This window comes from Bombina bombina, chromosome 4 (assembly GCF_027579735.1).
Source record: "Bombina bombina isolate aBomBom1 chromosome 4, aBomBom1.pri, whole genome shotgun sequence".
Classification (NCBI taxonomy): Eukaryota; Metazoa; Chordata; class Amphibia; order Anura; family Bombinatoridae; genus Bombina; species Bombina bombina.
In genome coordinates, this window is record NC_069502.1 from 905252900 (window position 1) to 905275102 (window position 22203).

The 22203-nt window shown below is 36.9% G+C and overlaps 1 protein-coding gene across 1 annotated transcript in view; it reads left to right on the top strand.

The window, feature by feature from the left end:
* Window positions 1-22203, top strand: part of SLC22A2 (solute carrier family 22 member 2) — a 106122-nt gene that overhangs the window by 42841 nt on the left and 41078 nt on the right. The window contains exons 3-5 of the mRNA XM_053709276.1: window positions 4466-4620; window positions 5146-5314; window positions 18272-18386. Coding sequence (XP_053565251.1) covers window positions 4466-4620; window positions 5146-5314; window positions 18272-18386 — 439 coding nt within the window. The remainder of the gene's footprint in view (window positions 1-4465; window positions 4621-5145; window positions 5315-18271; window positions 18387-22203) is intronic.

Here is a 22203-nt window from a genome sequence, read left to right on the forward strand (position 1 = left end):
CTTGACCAGAAATGTCAGCATTGGAATATCTCTGTATATAAATAGAGTCAGCCCCCACTCCCCTCCTTTTTTTTAAAGGGTTTTTAAACATGTATTCTAAAAGGTGCAGTATTTTTGCTTGTCTTTGCAATAAATTCTGTCAAAGATCTTGCAGATTGCCTATTTCATGCATTCTACATAGTGATTGTTTATATCCTACAAAAGGCTTTAAAGTATTATTTTATACATAGCTACAGAGATGTTAAAATGTAAGATATTTCAGATTACAAGTGGAGCAGTATTTTGCGCTTCCGCTAGAGCGCTAACTCCACTAGAATTAAGAATTTTGAGTTAGTGCTTGTATTACAAGTTGAAAGTAAACGGTTTTCGCTCTAGCGGCAACCTGACTAGCGCAAAAAATCAGAAGTTAGAATATTGCGTGCATGTTCACGTATATTCAAGTCAACGGAGAGAAAAAAATAGGGGGAAAAACAACCCACTCTCACGCAAACACAGTTACATATTCTCATTTGCACTAACCTGACATAAAAATATTAATATTTCATATTTCAATGCTCTTTACATAACTTAATATAATATATCTGATAATTATTTGCACAAATATATATTTATACCTATATATATATAGATGATTATATATAGTGATAGATATATACAGATATATATAGGAATATATACCTGTATTTATAAGTACATAGAACATATTATGCTAGGTGAAGAACATTGGAATGTAAAATAATCACAGTAAATACATAGTTAAAACCTTTATTAAAGATGAATATTGCAAAAACATGTTTTTACATGTTTTCATTTACTTAACGGCAAAGGACTCTAATGCACTTATATATTATGTGTTTATATGTCTGTAAATACATACAGTATATACACATATAAATACACAAATACATATGTACACATATATACAGACACACACATACTGTATATATATATATATATATATATATATATATATATATACCTGTATATATATATATATATATATATATATATACCTCTATATATATATATACTTGTATATATATATATATGCATATCCATCTTTAGCAATGTATATGTATGCATCTTTACGTTAAAGCCCTTTGCCAGCTTTTTTTTCCAACACCTGAGATCTCATGTCTTTGAGCCCTTATAACTTTTGTGTGCAATATATTTTGTGAATAATTTTTATTAGACAGTATTATTATTAGTGTAATTATACTTTGTAATGTATTATGAATATGTTTTGTGCAACTTTTTATCTTTGTGAAACAGTTAACCACAGCTCTGAGCTTGCGGTAATGATTCTAGAGTGAACGCAATCGCATTTCTTTTCAACTTGTAATATGAGCGGTAAGCCCAATAAGCGATTGCGCTCCACTTCTAATGTAGACAAAAATCTGCAAATGATGTTCACTGTGATCACTGATTAGACACTTCTTTTTAACTTTAGGTTGCATGAGTAAAACTTCTACTGAAATTATTAAAGTAATGTATTTATATAATACCTAAAACATGCAAATTGCCTGCATTTGCTGCATTTAACACAGTGCTTGTTTATATCCCAACAAATTTACCCGTTTGAGGGCGTGCAATAATTAGCCAGGCTTTACGAGTGGCTGGTTATTGATACTGCGAGAATGCTATAGCAATTAGCGCTCAAAAAAATTAACCATAGATCTGATCTCTGGTTAATTTTCTAAAAGTGCCCCAAATGTCCTCAAAATAGAGGGCATTATAATTTTTTTATTAAAAAATAATGTAGCATTTTTAAAATTGAAATACAACTGCACTATGAATTTTTGGGGCTTTAAAGTTGGTGGGAGTGGTGTGTTAGAAAAAACGGCACGGAAAAGTGCCTTTAGCGGTCTCTGGGAACTGTGTGTTCCCAGTAAATATATATGTATATGACTATATTCATACATATATGTATGTGTTATTATGTGTATATATATATATATACACATATTAACACATAAATATATATGTATATCAGCATACACATATATATTTACAAATGCTGCAATCGCTGCGCATAGGTTCTGATGCCGTCCCTGATGGCATGAGAACGAGGCTCCCATTGGAGCCTATGAAAGCGTGTTCTTGTGAGCGCAATGCTTCCCAGCAATGCGAATGCGAGCTTGCGTTCGCATTGCTGTTAACTTGTAATACATGCGCACATTAGCGTGCGCTGGCATTACACAGTGAAGCGCAAATATCGCTTTCTTGAAAGAGATATTTAGTGCTCTACTTGTAATTGGGTCCTAACTTGGAAACTTTAAAGAGGTGAACATATGAGTACTGGTGTGACTGCAAGTTTTATATATAAAAATAGAGAATTTTTTTAAACTGTATAGTCAGTGTGATTACATACAGGGGAGAAACTACAGGTGTCACAACTGAGATTTGGCCAGGCCTTCCAGCGGACTCACCTATCCAACCTTACTGAATCTCCCACACTGTGCTGCAGTTTACATGTAACAATAAATAAATGAGGATAGAATAAGGTGTGATATATAGATAGTTAATAAACGTGTCTCATCTTTGCTGCGCTGTACGTGGCTCAAGAGTTTCGGGTTTGGCCTTAACTAAAGGTGGCAACCCTAATTGCAGCTCGAACCTGCCACTCCCAGCCTCAGCAGTTCTGCTTAATTGTCTTAGGTCTCAGGCTCCGGGGCAAGTTTTACCTTGTCTGCAGGTAAGGGGCTGAGGCTCTCGGGAAACTGTCCCTTTCTTCCTGCCCCACTCTCCTGACCATCTCCCTATCCTTCCTTCCCTCCCTCTCTCTCCCTCAGGATAAGAGCCCATCTGTGCTGCGGTACTTTACGTTTCTCCATGTTAATAGATCTATAGAACTATTCATAGTTTAAAAGGCTGTGAATGATGTAAAAATGAAACAACACTTTTTTTGCATAGCATTTCATGTTCCTATCTGGTAAGCCTCCTGCAGCAGGTAGGAATTTGCTATGTTTCAACATTAAATACAAATTAAAATGGATATTATGTTTTTCTACAATATGTGTGTGTGTCCAACTGTATGTTAGTCCCTATGTGTGTGTCCTCTTTGTGTGTGTTACTCTGTATGTGTGTCCCTGTGTATTTGTGTCCCACTGTGTGTGTTTGTCACTCTGTGTGTGTGTGTCCCTCTGTATGTTTCCCTGAATGTCCCTCTATGTGTGTCCCTGTGTGTGTGCGTCCCTGTGTGTGTGTGTCCCTGCGTGTGTGTCCCTGTGTGTGTGTGTCTCTGTGTGTGTGTCTCTGTGTCTGTGTCCCTGTGCCTGTGTCCCTCTGTGTGTATCATTTTATAATATATCTAATATCTCAGCACTCTGATACTAGCCAGTGCCTCCCCAGTCACTGACCTCACTGCCAACAGTTGTCTTGTGGTATCAATCAATTCACTACATATGACATTAGTGTAGATGCTTGATAAAGCTTTAATTCATTTGAACTCACTGCCTTTAAAATGAATTGCCTTATTTTTTTGAAACCACAAAAAGATGGTATCTTTTAACACACAGCTGTAAATAATAAATCACAAATGTGGCTACTCATTAGTTCATATATCCTTCTGCATCAATAATCAGTCTGTCAGGTGAGGTTGTTAATGATTTATGTATTTCGGGCAAAATAAGGTCACCTGTATCTGTTGGCCCAAAACTCTAAGAACCAGAGCAGCGTGAAAAGCAAGTTGTTTGGAGAGCTAATACTGCTGGTGCAAAATCCTTATTAGTTATTATTCTTTGTGTTCCTAAAGATCATTTTGAGAGTGATCTTCATTGCACTAGATCAAACAAAGTTATGGGCTTACACAATGTCCGGTGAAGGCACAATAAATAAATAAATTCATAAGCATGCCTCCTAACCTCCACAACCCTCAACACAAATCAGCCTATGCTACAAACCCCTAACTTCTACTACCAAAAGACCCCCTAAAATACCAAAATATTTACTAAAGAGAATATATTCAAAATAAACAAAAATCATACTTAAAGGGACAGTCGACACCTGAATGTTTGTTGTTTAAAAAGATAGATAAGCCCTATATTACCTATTCCCCAGTTTTGCATAACTAACACTTCTATATTAATACACTTTTTACCTCTGTGATTGCCTTGCATCTAAGCCACTGCATGCTGCCACTTTATTTCAGTTTTTTTGACAGACTTGCATTTTAGCCAATCAGTGTTGACTCCTAGGTAACTCCACGTGCATGAGCACAGTTATCTATATGACACACATGAACTAACACCCTCTAGTGGTGAAAAACTGTCAAAATGCATTCAGATTAGAGGTGGCCTTCAAGGTCTAATAAATTAGCATATAACAAAACAAAAAAAAAAAAACACCCCAAAAAACTCTTATACTAAAAAAATATAGCCGTCCTTTCTACGATTCTCTAAGATGTTCACTTCATGTAAGACTCAGTTCTTTCCTTTAAACTTATAAACATTTCTTTTTATTTTAGATTTGGCCGTAAACCATGTCTCCTAATTTCTCTCTTGATCACAGCTGTGTTTGGTGTTCTGGTGGCTTTTGCTCCAACATACCCTTGGGTGGTTTTCTTTCGCTTTGTTCAGGGATTAGTTAGCAAGGGAAGTTGGCTATCAGGCTATATTCTAGGTAAGTACATTTTCAAAATTATATATAAAATAAGGAAAGTAAGTTTAAACTTACATAATGTACATATTATCCCATGTAAAATGTGCTAAAACATTATGAACTCTTGGATTTTAGAATATTATTTCTGGGGTCCTTAAAGAGACAGTCAACACCAGAATTTATGTTGTTTAAAAAGATAGATAAAATAAGATAATCCCTTTATTACCCATTATCCAGCTTTGCATAACCAACACAGTTATATTTATACACTTCTTACCTCTGTGATTACCTTGTATCTAAGCCTCTGCAAACTACACCCTTATTATTCATGATTAAAATGTGTTCCTAGAGTGTTCTGTAGATATATATTTTGTTGGCAAAGTTTCACCATCTTCACCATTTTGGATTGTTGTCAAACACTTACGGGGTGGTATGGCATGAAAATGTATAGATACTGTAGTTGCAGGCTTTATGCAGGAACATAGATTATTAATATATAAAAATAAAACCAAGCAATTTGTAATACATTTTTATGTCCTGCTTTAGTTGCAGAATTTGTTGGCTCAGATCATCGGAGGACAGTTGGCATTGTATACCAAGTTGCCTTCACAGTTGGACTTCTGGTACTTTCAGGAGTAGCTTATGGTGTTACTAACTGGAGATGGCTGCAGCTCATAGTCACATTGCCAAATTTTGTGTTCTTGACTTATTATTGGTAAGGCCAATTATAACATTTACCATTATTCTTAATATTGTTTTTAATTGATTTTAAAAAAACATTTGGACATATATAAATAATTCAAGGCAAACACTAAGTGATGGCTCCTTAAGTTACATTCTTTATATTGAAAGAGACATTCCAGCCAAAATTGGAATCCACATGGATGTATCTCAGTTTTGAAAATAATCATATTTGTAATATACATGTATTAGCAAAAATGTTTCTTATAAAAGCTATTCCTGATTCAAATGTATATTTATGTATCCACTGTGTACCAGCATTTTAAACACAGCACTTGCTCAGGTGCTTGTACCATCTGGTGGTAATGACTACATTTGTTAATTACTGACATGATACAAGCCCCACTGGTGCTCTGAGCAATTGCAGTATTTAAAATACTGGTGCACTGTGAATATCTAGCTATGCCTTACATGTATGTGCAGATGAAAATACTAACACTGAAACAGTGATAACTTTTACTACAAGCATTTTTGCCATTACATGTATATTGCAAATATGTTTCTTTTCAAAGATGTCATTCATCTTTGTGCATTTAAATTTCGACTGGAATTTCAATTTAAAGGGACAGTCTTCACCTGCAGTTTTATTGTTTTAATAGATGGATAATCCCTTTATTACCCATTCCCTAGTTTTGCATAGCTAACACAGTTATATAAATACACTTGTTACCTCTGTGATTATCTTGTATCTAAGCCTCTGCAGACTGCCCCCTTATTTCAGTTCTTTTGACAGACATCCATTTTAGGCAATCTGTAGACAACAGAACAGAGAGATCAGTCTGTGAATATGTCACTCCCTTAATATCTCAAGGAAGGGATGACTTAAAAAAATGTCACATTAAAAAGTATAGAGGAAAGCAAGAAGCTTGACAGGTAAAATGGGGGAGCTGGAGCTCTTAGTTGCAGAAGAGGACTATGATGTTATCAGTATAACTGAAACTTGGTTGGATGATTCACATGACTGGGCAGTTAAATTAGAGGGGTACACTTTATTTAGGAGGGACAGGAATAATAAAAGGGTTGGAGGAATCTGCATGTATATTAAACCTAACCTTAAACCTACAATAAGGGAAGATATTTATGATACAAGTGACAATGTAGAGACCCTGTGGGTTGAAACAAAGAGTGGAGGGAAAAATCCTAAAAAAATATTACTAGGAACATGCTACAAGCCTCCCAACATTAGTGACCCGGAGGAAACTCAAAACTACTAATCCAAATAGGTAAGGCTGCTAATAACAGTGCTGTAATTATGGGAGATTTTAACTACCCTGATATAAATGGGCCAATGAAACTAGTAATTCAGCTAAGGGGGATAGATTTTTAAACATTCTCAGGGATAACTTCTTATCACAATTAATAGAGGAGCCAACTAGGAGTAAAGCTATATTGGATTTAGTGCTATCAAACAATTTAGATATAATATCAAACATAGAAGTCAAAGAACATTTGGGTAACGGTGATCATAACATTGTGAAATCTCTTTTCATAAGCAGTGTCTTAAAGGTTTAACTAAGACTATTAATTGTAAGAAAGCAAAATTCAACGATTTAAGGAAATCATTAAATAATATAAATTGGGACAATGTATTCTCTAATAAAAATACAGAGGATAAATGCATAATATTTAAAACTTTGTTGAATAAATATACATATCAACAAATACCATATGGTTAAAAAAATAAAAATAAAAAATCAAAGCAAATGTGGCTAAATAAAAATGTGTTAAGAGAAATTAGGAAAAAACGTAGGGCATTTAAATTATTCAAAGAAAATAATACAGACTCAACATTCCATATATATAAGGAATGTAACAAAGCATACAAAAAAGCAATCAAATTAGCCAACATTGAAAATGAAAAATTAATTGCAAAGGATTCTAAGTCTAACCCTAAAAGGTTCTTTAAGTACATAAATAGCAAAAAATCTAAGAAGGACAATATAGGTACATTAAAATGCATGGAGGGTAGCATGATAAATAATGACAGGTAAAAGGCTGAGGTACTAAACCAGTTTTTTTCTTCAGTATACACAAGAGAGGAACCATTGGATGATACTTTGGAACACAATAGAACATGCCAGTCCATACCATTAAATGGGTTATGTTTAGATGATATCAGAAATAAAAACTGGGTAATATTAAGGTAAATAAAACTCCAGGCCCAGATGGAATACACCCAAGGGTGTTAAGGGAATTTAGCACTGTTATAGACAAACCTCTACTCTTAATTTTTCAAGACTCATTATCCTCAGGCATGGTACCCCAGGATTGGCGTAAAGCTAATGTGGTGCCACTCTTCAAAAAGGGAAGCAGGGATGATCCAGGAAGCTATAGACCAGTTAATCTATAGTAGGGAAGATAGCAGGGAAGATATTTGAAGGGATTATATTGATGAGCATATTTGTGTAAACAAGATTATGAGTTCTAATCGGCATGGTTTTAGGTGAAATAGATCATGTCAAACTAATCTAATTAGATTCTATGAGGAAGTAAGTAAAAATATAGATAAAGGGGAATCAGTTGATTTGATATACTTAGATTTTGCAAAGACATTTGATACAGTGCCACATGAGAGATTAATGCACAAAATGAAGGGACTGGGAATAGCTGAAAATGTTAGCTCATGGATAAATAACTGGATAAAAGATAGGGAGCAACGAGTAGAAGTAAATGGATCATACTCAGATTTGACAAAGGTAATCAGTGGAGTCCCCCAGGGATCAGTACTGGGCCCTCTTCTTTTTAATATTTTTATAAATGACTTGGAGCAAGGATTAAATAGCGACATCTCTATTTTTGCAGATGATACTAAAGGGACACTGAACCTGAATTTGAAAATTCAGATAGAGCATGAAATTTTAAGCAACTTTCTAATTTACTCCTATTATCAAATTTTCTTCATTCTCTTGGCATCTTTATTTGAAATGCAAGAATGTAAGTTTAGATGCCGGTCCATTTTTGGTGAACAACCTGGGTTGTCCTTGCTGATTGGTGGATAAATTCACCCACCAAGAAAAAGTGCTGTCCAGAGTTCTGACCCCCAAAAAAAGGTTAGATGCCTTCTTTTTCAAATAAAGATAGCAAGAGAATGAAGAAAAATTGATAATAGGAGTAAATTAGAAAGTTGCTTAAAATTGCATGCTCTATATGAATCACAAAAGAAAAAAATTGGGCTCTTAAGTAAGGTCATTAGGTCAGAGCAGGATGAACTTTCATTACAAAGGGATCTGCAAAAATTAGAAGTATGGGCAAGTAAATGGAAAATGAGATTTAATATGGGAAAATGCAAGGTTCTACATTTTAGAAGTAAAAATAAGCAGGCAACGCAATTTTTAAATGGGACAAGACTTAACAGAGGAGGAATAGGATTTGGGAGTAGTAATAGATAACAAGCTAAAGATGGGTGCACAATGCAGGGCAGCAGCTTCAAAGGCTAATAAGATACTATATAAAGCCCTGGTAAGACCTCACCTTGAGTATGGAGTGCAGTTCTGGGGACCGATCGCAATAAAAGATATTGCAGAACTAGAAAAAGTTCAGAGAAGGGCCACAAACCTAATAAGGGGATTGGATAATTAAACCTATGAGGAGAGGCTAGCCAAACTGGGTCTGTTTTCTTTAGAAAAAAGGCGCTTGAGAGGTGACATGATTACTTTATATAAATATAGTCAAGGCCCATATACAGAGATGGCAGAAGCTCTGTTTATTCCAAGAAAATTGTTTCTGACAAGAGGTCACAATTTAAGGTTGGAGGAAAGGAGATTTAATCTCCTGCAATGGAAACGTTTTTTCACTGTAAGAGCAATAAAATTGTGGAACTCATTACCAAAGAAGGTAGTGAATGCCAATACCCTAGATACATTTAAAAATAGTCTGGATACATTTCTGTATATAAACAAAATTCATGGATATGATTGCTAGTATTAAATGGGTCACCTTTTAGTGGGGTTATTTAAGCTTAACTGGAGCTTTTTGCAAGTATTTTAGATTTGTGTAGTTTGAACTCGATGGACTTCGGTCTTTTTTCAACCTTATCTACTATGTTACTAAGGGCTAGATTTAGAGTTGGGCGGTAGCCGTGAAAACCAGCGTTAGAGGCTCCTAACGCTGGTTTTAGGCTACCGCCGGTATTTGGAGTCAGTCAGGAAAGCGTCTAACGCTCACTTTTCAGCCGCGACTTTTCCATACCGCAGATCCCCTTACGTCAATTGCGTATCCTATCTTTTCAATGGGATCTTTCTAACTCCGGTATTTAGAGTCGTGTCTGAAGTGAGCGTTAGAAATCTAACGACAAAACTCCAGCCGCAGAAAAAAGTCAGTAGTTAAGAGCTTTCTGGGCTAACGCCGGTTCATAAAGCTCTTAACTACTGTGCTCTAAAGTACACTAACACCCATAAACTACCTATGTACCCCTAAACCGAGGCCCCCCCACATCGCCGCCACTCTATTAAATTTTTTAACCCCTAATCTTCCGCTCCGTACACTGCCGCCAACTACGTTATCCCTATGTACCCCTAATCTGCTGCCCCTAACACCGCCGACCCCTATATTATATTTATTAACCCCTAATCTGCCCCCCCTCAGCGTCGCCTCCACCTGCCTACACTTATTAACCCCTAATCTGCCGAGCGGACCGCACCGCTACTATAATAAAGTTATTAACCCCTAATCCGCCTCACTCCCGCCTCAATAACCCTATAATAAATATTATTAACCCCTAATCTGCCCTCCCTAACATCGCCGACACCTAACTTCAATTATTAACCCCTAATCTGCCGATCGGAGCTCACCGCTACTCTAATAAATGTTTTAACCCCTAAAGCTAATTTTAACCCTAACCCTAACACCCCCCTAAATTAAATATAATTTTATTCTAACAAAATAAATTAACTCTTATTAAATAAATTATTCCTATTTAAATCTAAATACTTACCTGTAAAATAAACCCTAATATAGCTACAACATAAATTATAATTATATTATAGCTATTTTAGGATTAATATTTATTTTACAGGCAACTTTGTATTTATTTTAACCAGGTACAATAGCTATTAAATAGTTAAGAACTATTTAATAGCTAAAATAGTTAAAATAATTACAAAATTACCTGTAAAATAAATCCTAACCTAAGTTACAATTAAACCTAACACTACACTATCAATAAATGAATTAAATACTATACCTACAATTATCTACAATTAAACCTAACCCTACACTATCAATAAATTAATTAAATACAATTCCTACAAATAAATACAATTAAATAAACTAACTAAAGTACAAAAAATAAAAAAGAACTAAGTTACAAAAAATAAAAAAATATTTACAAACATTAGAAAAAGATTACAACAATTTTAAACTAATTACACCTACTCTAAGCCCCCTAATAAAATAACAAAACTCCCCAAAATAAAAAAATGCCCTACCCTATTCTAAATTACAAAAGATCAAAGCTATTTTACCTTACCAGCCCTGAACAGGGCCCTTTGCGGGGCATGCCCCAAGAAATTCAGCTCTTTTGCCTGTAAAAAAGCACATACAATACCCCCCCCCAACATTACAACCCACCACCCACATACCCCTAATCTAACCCAAACCCCCCTTAAATAAACCTAAAACTAAGCCCCTGAAGATCTTCCTACCTTATCTTCACCTCACCGGGTATCACCGATCGGTCCTGGCTCCAAAATCTTCATCCAACCCAAGCGGGGGCTAGACATCCATCATCCGGCGGCTGAAGAGGTCCAGAAGAGGCTCCAAAATCTTCATCCTATCCGGGAAGAAGAGGCGATCCAGACCGGCAACCATCTTGATCCAAGCGGCATCTTCTATCTTCATCCGATGAGGACAGGCTCCATCGTGAAGACCTCCAGCGCGGATCAATCTTCTTCCGACGACGTCCAACTGAAGAATGACGGTTCCTTTAAGGGACGTCATCCAAGATGGCGTCCCTCGAATTCCGATTGGCTGATAGGATTCTATTAGCCAATCGGAATTAAGGTAGGAAAATTCTGATTGGCTCATGGAATCAGCCAATCAGAATCAAGTTCAATCCGATTGGCTGATCCGATCAGCCAATCAGATTGAGCTTGCATTCTATTGGCTGATCGGAACAGCCAATCGGAATTCGAGGGACGCCATCTTGGATGACGTCCCTTAAAGTAACCGTCATTCGTCGGGAAGTCGTCGGTGAAGATGGATGTTCCGCGTCGGCGGGATGAACACGGATCCTGATTGAAGATGCCGTTGATAGAAGACTTCAGCCGGATCATGGACCTCTTCAGCTCCCGCTTGGATGAAGACTTCAGCCGGATCATGGACCTCTTCAGCTCCCGCTTGGATGAAGACTTCAGCCGGATCATGGAACTCTTCAGCCCCCCGCTTGGGCTTGGATCAAGACATCGGAGGAGCTCTTCTGGATCGATCGGTGAACCTGGTATGGTGAAGATAAGGTAGGAAGATCTTCAGGGGCTTAGTGTTAGGTTTATTTAAGGGGGGTTTGGGTTAGATTAGGGGTATGTGGGTGGTGGGTTGTAATGTTGGGGGGGTATTGTATGTGTTTTTTTTACAGGCAAAAGAGCTGAATTCTTTGGGGCATGCCCCGCAAAGGGCCCTGTTCAGGGCTGGTAAGGTAAAAGAGCTTTGAACTTTTGTAATTTAGAATAGGGTAGGGCATTTTTTTATTTTGGGGGTCTTTGTTATTTTATTAGGGGGCTTAGAGTAGGTGTAATTAGTTTAAAATTGTTGTAATCTTTTTCTAATGTTTGTAAATATTTTTTTATTTTTTGTAACTTAGTTCTTTTTTATTTTTTGTACTTTAGTTAGTTTATTTAATTGTATTTATTTGTAGGAATTGTATTTAATTTATTCATTGATAGTGTAGTGTTAGCTTTAATTGTAGATAATTGTAGGTAGTTTATTTAATTTATTTATTGATAGTGTAGTGTTAGGTTTAATTGTAACTTAGGTTAGGATTTATTTTACAGGTAATTTTGTAATTATTTTAACTATTTTAGCTATTAAATAGTTCTTAACTATTTAATAGCTATTGTACCTGGTTAAAATAAATACAAAGTTACCTGTAAAATAAATATAAATCCTAAAATAGCTATAATATAATTATAATTTATATTGTAGCTATATTAGGATTTATTTTACAGGTAAGTATTTAGCTTTAAATAGGAATAATTTATTTAATAAGAGTTAATTTATTTCGTTAGATTTAATTTATATTTAATTTAGGGGGGTGTTAGTGTTAGGGTTAGACTTAGCTTTAGGGGTTAATACATTTTTTAGAATAGCGGTGAGCTCCTGTCGGCAGATTAGGGGTTAATACTTGAAGCTAGGTGTCGGCAATGTTAGGGAGGGCAGATTAGGGGTTAATACTATTTATTATAGGGTTATTGAGGCGGGAGTGAGGCGGATTAGGGGTTAATACATTTATTATAGTTGCGCTCAGGTCCGGTCGGTAGATTAGGGGTTAATAAGTGTAGTTAGGTGGAGGCGACGTTGGGGGCGGCAGATTAGGGGTTAATAAATATAATATAGGGGTCGGCGATGTTAGGGCAGCAGATTAGGGGTATATAGGGATAATGTAGGTGGCGGGGGTGTACGGAGCGGCAGATTAGGGGTTAAAAATAATATGCAGGAGTCAGCGATAGCGGGGGCGGCAGATTAGGGGTTAATAAGTGTAAGGTTAGGGGTGTTTAGACTCTGGGTACATGTTAGAGTGTTAGGTGCAGACGTAGGAAGTGTTTCCCCATAGCAAACAATGGTGCTGCGTTAGGAGCTGAACGCAGCTTTTTTGCAGGTGTTAGGTTTTTTTTCAGCTCAAACAGCCCCATTGTTTTCTATGGGGGAATCGTGCACGAGCACGTTTTTTAAGCTTGCCGCGTCCGTAAGCAACTCTGGTATTGAGAGTTGCGGTGGCGGTAAATATGCCTGTACGCTCCCTTTTTGGAGCCTAACGCAGCCATTCTGTGAACTCTCAATACCAGAGTTATTTAAAAGGTGCGGCCAGAAAAAAGCCAGCGTTAGCTACGCGGGTCGTTACCGACAAAACTCTAAATCTAGGCGTAAGTTAGTACTGGCTCCTAGGAACTCCACGTGCGTGAGAACAGTGTTATCTATATGACACACATGGAACTAACACCCTCTAGTGGTGAAAAACTGTCAAAATGCCCTGAGAGAAGAGGCGGCCTTCAATGGCTTAGAAATTAGCATATGAACCTCCTAGGTTTAGCTTCCAACTAAGAATACCTAGACAACAAAGCAAAACTGGTGATCAAAGTAAATTGGAAAATTGTTTAAAAGTACATGCCCTATCTGAATCATGAAAGTTTATTTTGGACTAGACTGTCCCTTTAAAAAACCATCAAACAGTTTTTGCCTAGAACCAATTATATAAATAAGTATGCATGTATGTAGAAACAGTTGCAATTACTTTAATTACTTGCCTTTAATGAAAAATAATCCAAACGTTTACACATAGGGGCTGATTTATGATGCTGCGAATGCAGCAGTTTCCGTGATAGCCTTAAGGCTCGCTGGAAACATAAGTTAGGATGCAGCAGTCTTAAGACCGCTGGTCCTTAACTCGTCCACCATCTCCGAAGTCGCGGACAGCAATCATCCCGTTCGGATACGATCAGGATGATTGACATTCCCTGCTAGCGGCCGATTGGCCGTGAATGTGCAGGGGGCAGTATTTCACAAGCATTTCACACGACAATGCTTTCGGCATTTATCAATGTTCGCCCGAACATGATAAACCAGCCCCATATTATGTTAAAAAATTTGCTAAAACCAGTGTTTTAATTTCTAAGTCATAAATACAAAAGCCAAAAAATGCAAGGATATTTTATGTTATCACATGACTTCACAAACAACATCACTGCTAAAATTTTGTATGACATTAAGCTAGACCACTGTATCAAAAACTGTGACCTGATAGTACTGCATATTATTATCCAGTGTACAAGAATCACATATAAGATTGCAAATCATTATCATAATCAAGGTCTTCATGTCGCCTCCCTAAAGCATTGTAGCAACATTAACACAACGCAGCATCCTGTCACTAAGTACAAACCTTACAGTAAAGCACTGTGCGTTGATCCAGCTCCAAAAACTTCTAAGTGTCTATTGTAGCACAGTATCCTGACCTAACATTGCACCCAAATGCAAGAAAATAGGAATTAATATTAAACTTTGCAGCACTTTTTCTAGCACACACACAACATAGCAACCAGACACTACGATAGCTGCAATATACTTCTCATCTTGTAGCAACACATCAACATTTTTTGCAACATATGAGTACAGTTAGTAATGCATATAACATATATAGACCAAGATTACGAGTATAAAAATGTTAGTGCTAAGAAGCATTAATATGTCTAGCGCTCCCAATTTTACTGCCATAATATAACATAAAATGTTAGTGCTGGAGTTTAATTCTTGGCGTAACATCTGATGGTGGGATAGCACGGCCAAACTAAATCCCTTGCCTAATAGACTTGTATAGGGCATTCAATACACCCTTGATTTCACTTGTGTACTAAACTGGAGGTACTCCAACCGCAGGTGTATGGAAAAAAGAAAGAAGAAAAAATGACTCAAACTATATTTTTTAATGTATATATATATATATATATATATATACACATATACATACACCTTGTGATATCCCTTAAATATATTATATCCCATAAATTACTGTAAAACACTTATATTAATTAAACACACACATCTATCTATTTATCATCCATCTATCTATCTATCTATCTATCTATCTATCTATCTAGCTATCTTCTGTCTCTCTTTCTCTATCTATCTCTATGCTTCCTCAAACCTACTCTCAATCCATGCCTCTCTCCCTCTAATTGCTTCAATTACATGGACCTCCCCATTCAAGATCAGTAGCACCACTACTACTTGCAAAGTTTCAGTACCCTATATGCCTCTAACACACAAATTGAAAGAGTATATGGGTGTCTGAAAATGTTCATATGGTTAGTTATTAAGTTTCAGGAACTCATTTTCATTCCATATGTGCTAAATTGCAACAAAAATATCTATCTTTTCCAGTAAATTCAAGTCATACTGCTCCATAGGTTTAATGAGTTTAAGTACATTAAACATCTGGGGACAACTAGATTGGATTTGTATACATAGCACTATGTACTAGAAGGATATATATATATTAAATGCTCTGGATGCTTGCTCATACCTCGGGCCCTGCACAACCTCTCCAATATCTGTAAGAATAACTCCTGAAAACTTTATGTAGCTTAGTAATGGCCCAGTGCCACTGAACCAGAATGTTTATATATAATTCAAACAGGGTCACACAGTGGATTGGTTTTTGGTAACTTCTATCCCCCTCAGGCACCCCGCAGGGTCTTCAGTTCCCTTTCCCAAGGTGCGGAAGTATAAGGAGGGCAGTTTAATTGGCATATATAATGAAAAGCTAGGGGTTTGTTCAGCTTTGCCCCACTACTCCACCTAGACTCCCAAGGTATAGCTGTGTGGGGAGAAGTACCAGGAAAATGCTCATGATTGTAGTATGGTCAAGAGACAGACTAGTTCAAATTGTAGCTTCCCAGAAATCATAGTTAAGGTCATCAAGTCCAACAAAGCAGAATTTAATAATCTTATTATACTTTCTAGTTTTTAGTTTTAGCAATGGCTTTTTCCTAATGACTATGGGCTAGATTACAAATTGAGCGCAATATTGCGCTTTCTCAAGCACGATATTTGCGCTCCAAACAGTAATACCAGTGCACGTAAATGTGCACTGGTATTACAAGTCAGGCGCAATGCGAATGTGACCTCACGTTTGCATTGCCTGGAAGCCTTGCGTTTAAATGGTCTGAAACACAACAAACCACCTAGCGCAGAGCAGGGGGCAATTCAGGCAGCGTTGGGCAGCAGAATGAAAATATATATGTATTTGAATATATACATATATATTTAGGTGTTTATATGTCTATATACACATATTAACACATATACAGTGGGGAAAAAAAGAATTTAGTCAGCCACCAAATGTGCAAGTTCTCCCACTTAAGAAGATGAGAGAGGCCTGTAATTTTCATCATAGGTATACCTCAACTATGAGAGAAAAAATGTGGAAACAAATCCAGATAATCACATTGTCTGATTTGGAAAGACTTTATTTGCAAATGATGGTGGAAAATAAGTATTTGGTCAATATCAAAAGTTTATCTCAATACTTTGTTATATATCCTTTGTTGGCAATGATAGAGGTCAAACATTTTCTGTAAGTCTTCACAAGGTTGTCACACACTGTTGCTGGTATGTTGACCCATTCCTGCATGCAGATCTCCTCTAGAGCAGTGATGTTTTGGGGCTGTCGCTGGGCAACACAGATTTTCAACTCCCTCCAAAGGTTTTCTATGGGGTTGAGATCTGGAGACTGGCTAGGCCACTCCAGGACCTTGAAATGCTTCTTACGAAGCCACTCCTTCGTTGCCGGGGTAGTGAGTTTGGGATCATTGTCATGCTGAAAGACCCAGCCACGTTTCATCTTCAATGCCCTTGCTGATGGAAGGAGGTTTGCACTCAAAATCTCACGATACATGGCCCCATTCATTCTTTCATGTACATGGATCAGTCGTCCTGTTCCCTTTGCAGAGAAACAGCCCCAAAGCATGATGATGCCACCCCCATGCTTCACAGTAGGTATGGTGTTCTCTCTCCTCTAAACACGACAAGTTGTGTTTCTACCAAACAGTTCTACTTTGGTTTCATCTGACCATATGACATTCTCCCAATCCACTTCTAGATCATCCAAATGCTCTCTAGCATACTTCAGACAGGCCCGGACATGTACTGGCTTAAGCAGGGGGACACGTCTGGCACTGCAGGATCTGAGTCCCTGGCGGCGTAGTGTGTTACTGATGGTAGCCTTTGTTACATTGGTCCCAGCTCTCTGCAGGTCATTCACTAGGTCCCCCCGTGTGGTTCTGGGATGTTTGCTCACCGTTCTTGTGATCATTTTGACCCCATGAGGTGAGATCTTGTGTGGAGCCCCAGATCGAGGGAGATTATCAGTGGTCTTGTATGTCTTCCATTTTCTAATTATTGCTCCCACAGTTGATTTCTTCACACCAAGCTGCTTGCCTATTGCAGATTCAGTCTTCCCAGCCTGGTGCAGGTCTACAATTTTGTTTCTGGTGTCCTTCGACAGTTCTTTGGTCTTCACCATAGTGGAGTTTGGAGTGTGACTGTTGGAGGTTGTGGACAGGTGTCTTTTATACTGATAACAAGTTCAAACAGGTGCCATTAATACAGGTAATGAGTGGAGGACAGAGGAACCTCTTAAAGAAGAAGATACAGGTCTGTGAGAGCCAGCAATCTTGCTTGTTTGTAGGTGACCAAATACTTATTTTCCACCATAATTTGCAAATAAAATCTTTATATATTTATATATATATACACATACATATATATATACAGATATACACATATTAACATATATACACATACATATATATATACAGATATACACATATTAACATATATATATATATATATAAAAGAGTAAAAATACAATCCCCATTCACCTCTCTGTAAAGGCACTTTTTTTTAAACAACCCACATCACTCACTTCAGCCCATTATAACTGCTTTGTGTAGTTATATTTTTTTATTTACTTTAAAGCACTGTCCACTTTATTTTAGGGGCAATTGAGGCAACTTTTTATCATTAACCAGAGGTCTGACCTCTGGTTAATTGTGCTTAGCGCAAAGTGAAATTGCGAGCTCACAGGAGCATTAACCAGTCACTTGTAATGACTGGTTATTTAACGTGCACCTGTAAACAGGCAAATTTAAAAATGTTAAATAATGCTCCACTTGTAATCTGGCTCTATGTAAGTTGTTAACATTCCATTCTCTTTTCACAGGTGTGTCCCAGAATCACCTCGATGGCTAATTTCGCAAAACAGAAAAGCAGAAGCCAAAGTGATTATCCAGTCTATTGCCAAGAAAAATAAAAAGCCAATACCAGAGACTTTAGAGGTATTTTATGTGCACTTTATGACATCTGTGTGGTAAACCTATACAGGTGGCCCTAGTTTTACAACTGTTCAATTTACACCGTTTCAGAATAACAACCTTTTTTTCCAGTCATGTGACTGCTATTGAAAAGCATTGAGAAGCAGTGCATTTATTAAAATAGCCAGTAGGTGAAGCTGTCCGCTTGTGTTGCAGCAAAGCAAAGCAATCTGAAATTAATCAGTTTAACCAGACCTGAGCTATCGAGAAGATTTCAAAGGAACAAGATCTTCCTGTCTATAAATCAGTCCAGATTGGAATGCATAGAAATAACTGTTTGCAGAAAAATGCAAGTAAAGTCTGTGTTGTGTGATTATTTTATTAGGTTTATAATGCTGTTTAGCAAATGTTTTTGTTCATTTAACTTAGTTTACTTATATATTCTGTGTTGTGTGGTTATTTTATTAGGTTTATAATGCTGTTTAGCATTTAAAGTCTTCATTTCAAAGCTTTAAAAATAACGTATTAGGAGTTACTTATGACAATTGTGAGAGGGTCATGGAAACTATCTCCCTCACTTCCCATTGACTTACATTATAAACTGGGTTTCAATTTACAACGGCTTCAATTTACAACCATTCCTTCTGGAACCTAACCCCGGCGTAAACTGAGGGCTACCTGTAATTAGAAAGTCACACTTTAGATACCTTTACCATATACCCAGTCATATAGCATGAATCGATTTGTCCATGGTAAGATCAAAGCCATGTTTCAATTTAAAGGGATGGAGTGCTGTAATGTATTTCCATTGATTTGTTTTTCCAGATGCAGAGTATAAAATATATGGGACATTGCTCCTTTAGGTATATTTTTGTGTATAAAATAGCTGTCTAATTGAAATCCCAACCCATATAAGGGTTGATAGCGACTTTTGCATCGAAAAGAGCATTCGTATTACAAGGTGAAAGTAAACATGTTGTTGGGTAAGCTTGACTGAAATCCTTGCGTAAAGGGTAGTGTGTTAAAAAAAAATTTGCACTAAAAACAGCATAACTACATTTAAAATTAGTTACTCATATAAACACTATCTGATAAAAATTATTCATATAAATATTAAAAATAAAGTTATAAAGGTTAAAAGTATATGGTATATGACGGCAAAGAGCTATAAAGTATATATGCACACATATACATGTCTAAATATATGTGTATGTATGCGTATATATATATACATGTAAATATGTGTGTACAGATGTAGTTATGTATGTATTTATATGTTTTACTGTGTATTTACTGTACATATGTAACATTCATGTTTTTTACGTACAGTAATATGTTATTTTTATTTTAAATATATATATAATATATATTCCTATACATTCTATATTATAAAAGGCCAGGTATGTTTGTCCGATGCAGTCATGTGCAATAGAGACTGCGCGAGACAAACATTCTTCGCTTTAACCGCTTAATGACCAGCGCCGATGCGCAGTAGAGATTGCACGAGAAAAGCGTGGTCATTTAGCCCTTATGGACCTCTGCCATGATCTCGCTAAAAGTAGTGAGATTGCACTATTTCTGCATGCCACACAAGTGGGGTAGGGCAGAAATAGTCTTGCAGAGGTACCAAAACACTCTGTGTCCCTCTCTGCATTGGGCAGCGGTGGTCCTGATCGTGGGAGGGTGGCGCGTGGGCGGCCCATCCCTGGGAGGGCGGGAGCGAGACATGTGAGAAGGTTGCCGAGATAAGGGAGACAGCGAAGCTGGAAAACTGCAGCGGCTGAAAAGGCACCTAGGCTACAAAAATTACATTTAAAAGACAACATGGTTAGGGAGCATGAAAAACAAATAGAAACAAAGCAAGGCAAGGGATCATAACGCATTGCTATATAATGTATCACCTTCCCTACTAATTGGTTCTAACCTCACTTTATGGTGGTGACAATAAATGAAGTGAAGTATAACTTGTGGAAGACTACAAAGTGGTCTGCAGAGTTGAGAATGGGGGTCTGTCTCCACAAATGACATAGCCAGGCAGACTGTAAAAGTGGCGAATGCACATCAGGGGAGAGAGTATAGGGGCCATAAGGGTAATATCCCACAGATGTGAGGAGAGAACTAGGACAGGATATAAAATATTAGTAAATAATGATTGTTAAAAAAGGCATAATAGTTGAAAACTTGCATGATGCAGTTCAGTTTTGGCAAGCCATGTTTGTAATATACATGTATTAGCATCCAGAGGGATAGAGATAGATGTATAGAGGTATATGGATAGAAGGATAGAGGGATAGGGATAGAGGGATAGGGATAGAGGGATAGATGGATGATAGAGGGATAGATGGATAGGGATAGATGGATAGGGATAGATGGACAGAGGGATAGGGATAGAGGTATAGGGATAGGGATAGGGAAAGAGGGATAGAGATAGAGGGATAGGGATAGAGGGATAGGGATAGAGGGATAGAGATAAAGGGATAGGAATAGAGGGATAGGGAGAGAAGTATAGGGATAGAGGGATAGGGATAGAGGGATAGGGATAGAGGGATAGGATAGAGGGATAGAGATAGAGGGATAGGGATAGAGGGATAGGGTATAGAGGGATAGGGTATAGAGGGATAGGGATAAAGGGATAGGGATAGAGGGATAGGGATGCCGCTTGGATGAAGACTTCTGCTGGATGAAGGACCTCTTCTGCCCCAATCGGCAATGCCCCACAAAAAGCCCTTATAAGGGCTGGTAAAAGAGCTGATTACTTTGTAATTTAGTATAGGGTAGGGAATTTTATTATTTTGGGGGGATTTTTTTTATTTTATTAGGGGGCTTAGATTAGGTGTAATTAGATTAAAATTCTTGTAATATTTTTTTATTTTTTGTAATTTAGTTTTTGTTTTTTTGTAATATAGTTTAGTTTATTTAATTGTATTTTAGTTTAAATCATTGTAGTTAATTTATTTAATTAATTTATTGATAGTGTAGTGTTAGGTGTATTTGTAATTTAGGTTAGGATTTATTTTACAGGTACTTTTGTACTTATTTTAACTAGGTAGCTATTACATAGTTATTAACTATTTAATAGCTATTGTACTTAGTTAAAATAAATACAAAGTTGCCTGTAAAATAAATATAAATCCTAAAATAGCTACAATGTAACTATTAGTTATATTGTAGCTATCTTATGGTTTATTTTATAGGTAAGTATTTATTTTTAAATAGGAATAATTTATTTAATTATAGTAAATTTATTTTGTTTTATTTAAATTATATTTAACTTAGGGAGGTGTTAGGGTTAGGGTTAGACTTCGGTTTAGGGGTTAATAACTTTATTATAGTAGCTGCGGCGTTGGGGGCGGTAGATTAGGGGTTAATAATTGTAGGTAGGTGGTGGCGACGTTGGGGGGGGCAGATTAGGGGTTAATAACATTTATTATAGTGTTTGCGAGGTGGGATTGCGGCAGTTTAGTGGTTAATACATTTATTATAGTGGCGGCGATGTTGGGTCGGCAGATTAGGGGTTAATAAGTGTAGGTAGATGGTGGCTATGTTGGGGGGGCAGATTAGGGGTTAATAAATATAATATAGGTGTCGGCAATGTTAGGGACAGCAGATTAGGGGTTGATAGCTATAATGTAGGTGGCGGCGGTGTCCGGTCGGCAAATTAGGGGTTAAATAATTTTATTATAGTGTTTGCAATGTGGGGGGGCCTCGGTTTAGGGGTTAATAGGTAGTTTATGGGTGTTAGTGTACTTTGTAGCACTGTAGTTAAGAGCTTTATGTTCCGGCGTTAGCCCATAAAACTCTTAACTACTGACTTTTTTATGCGGTAGGAGTCTTGGAGATA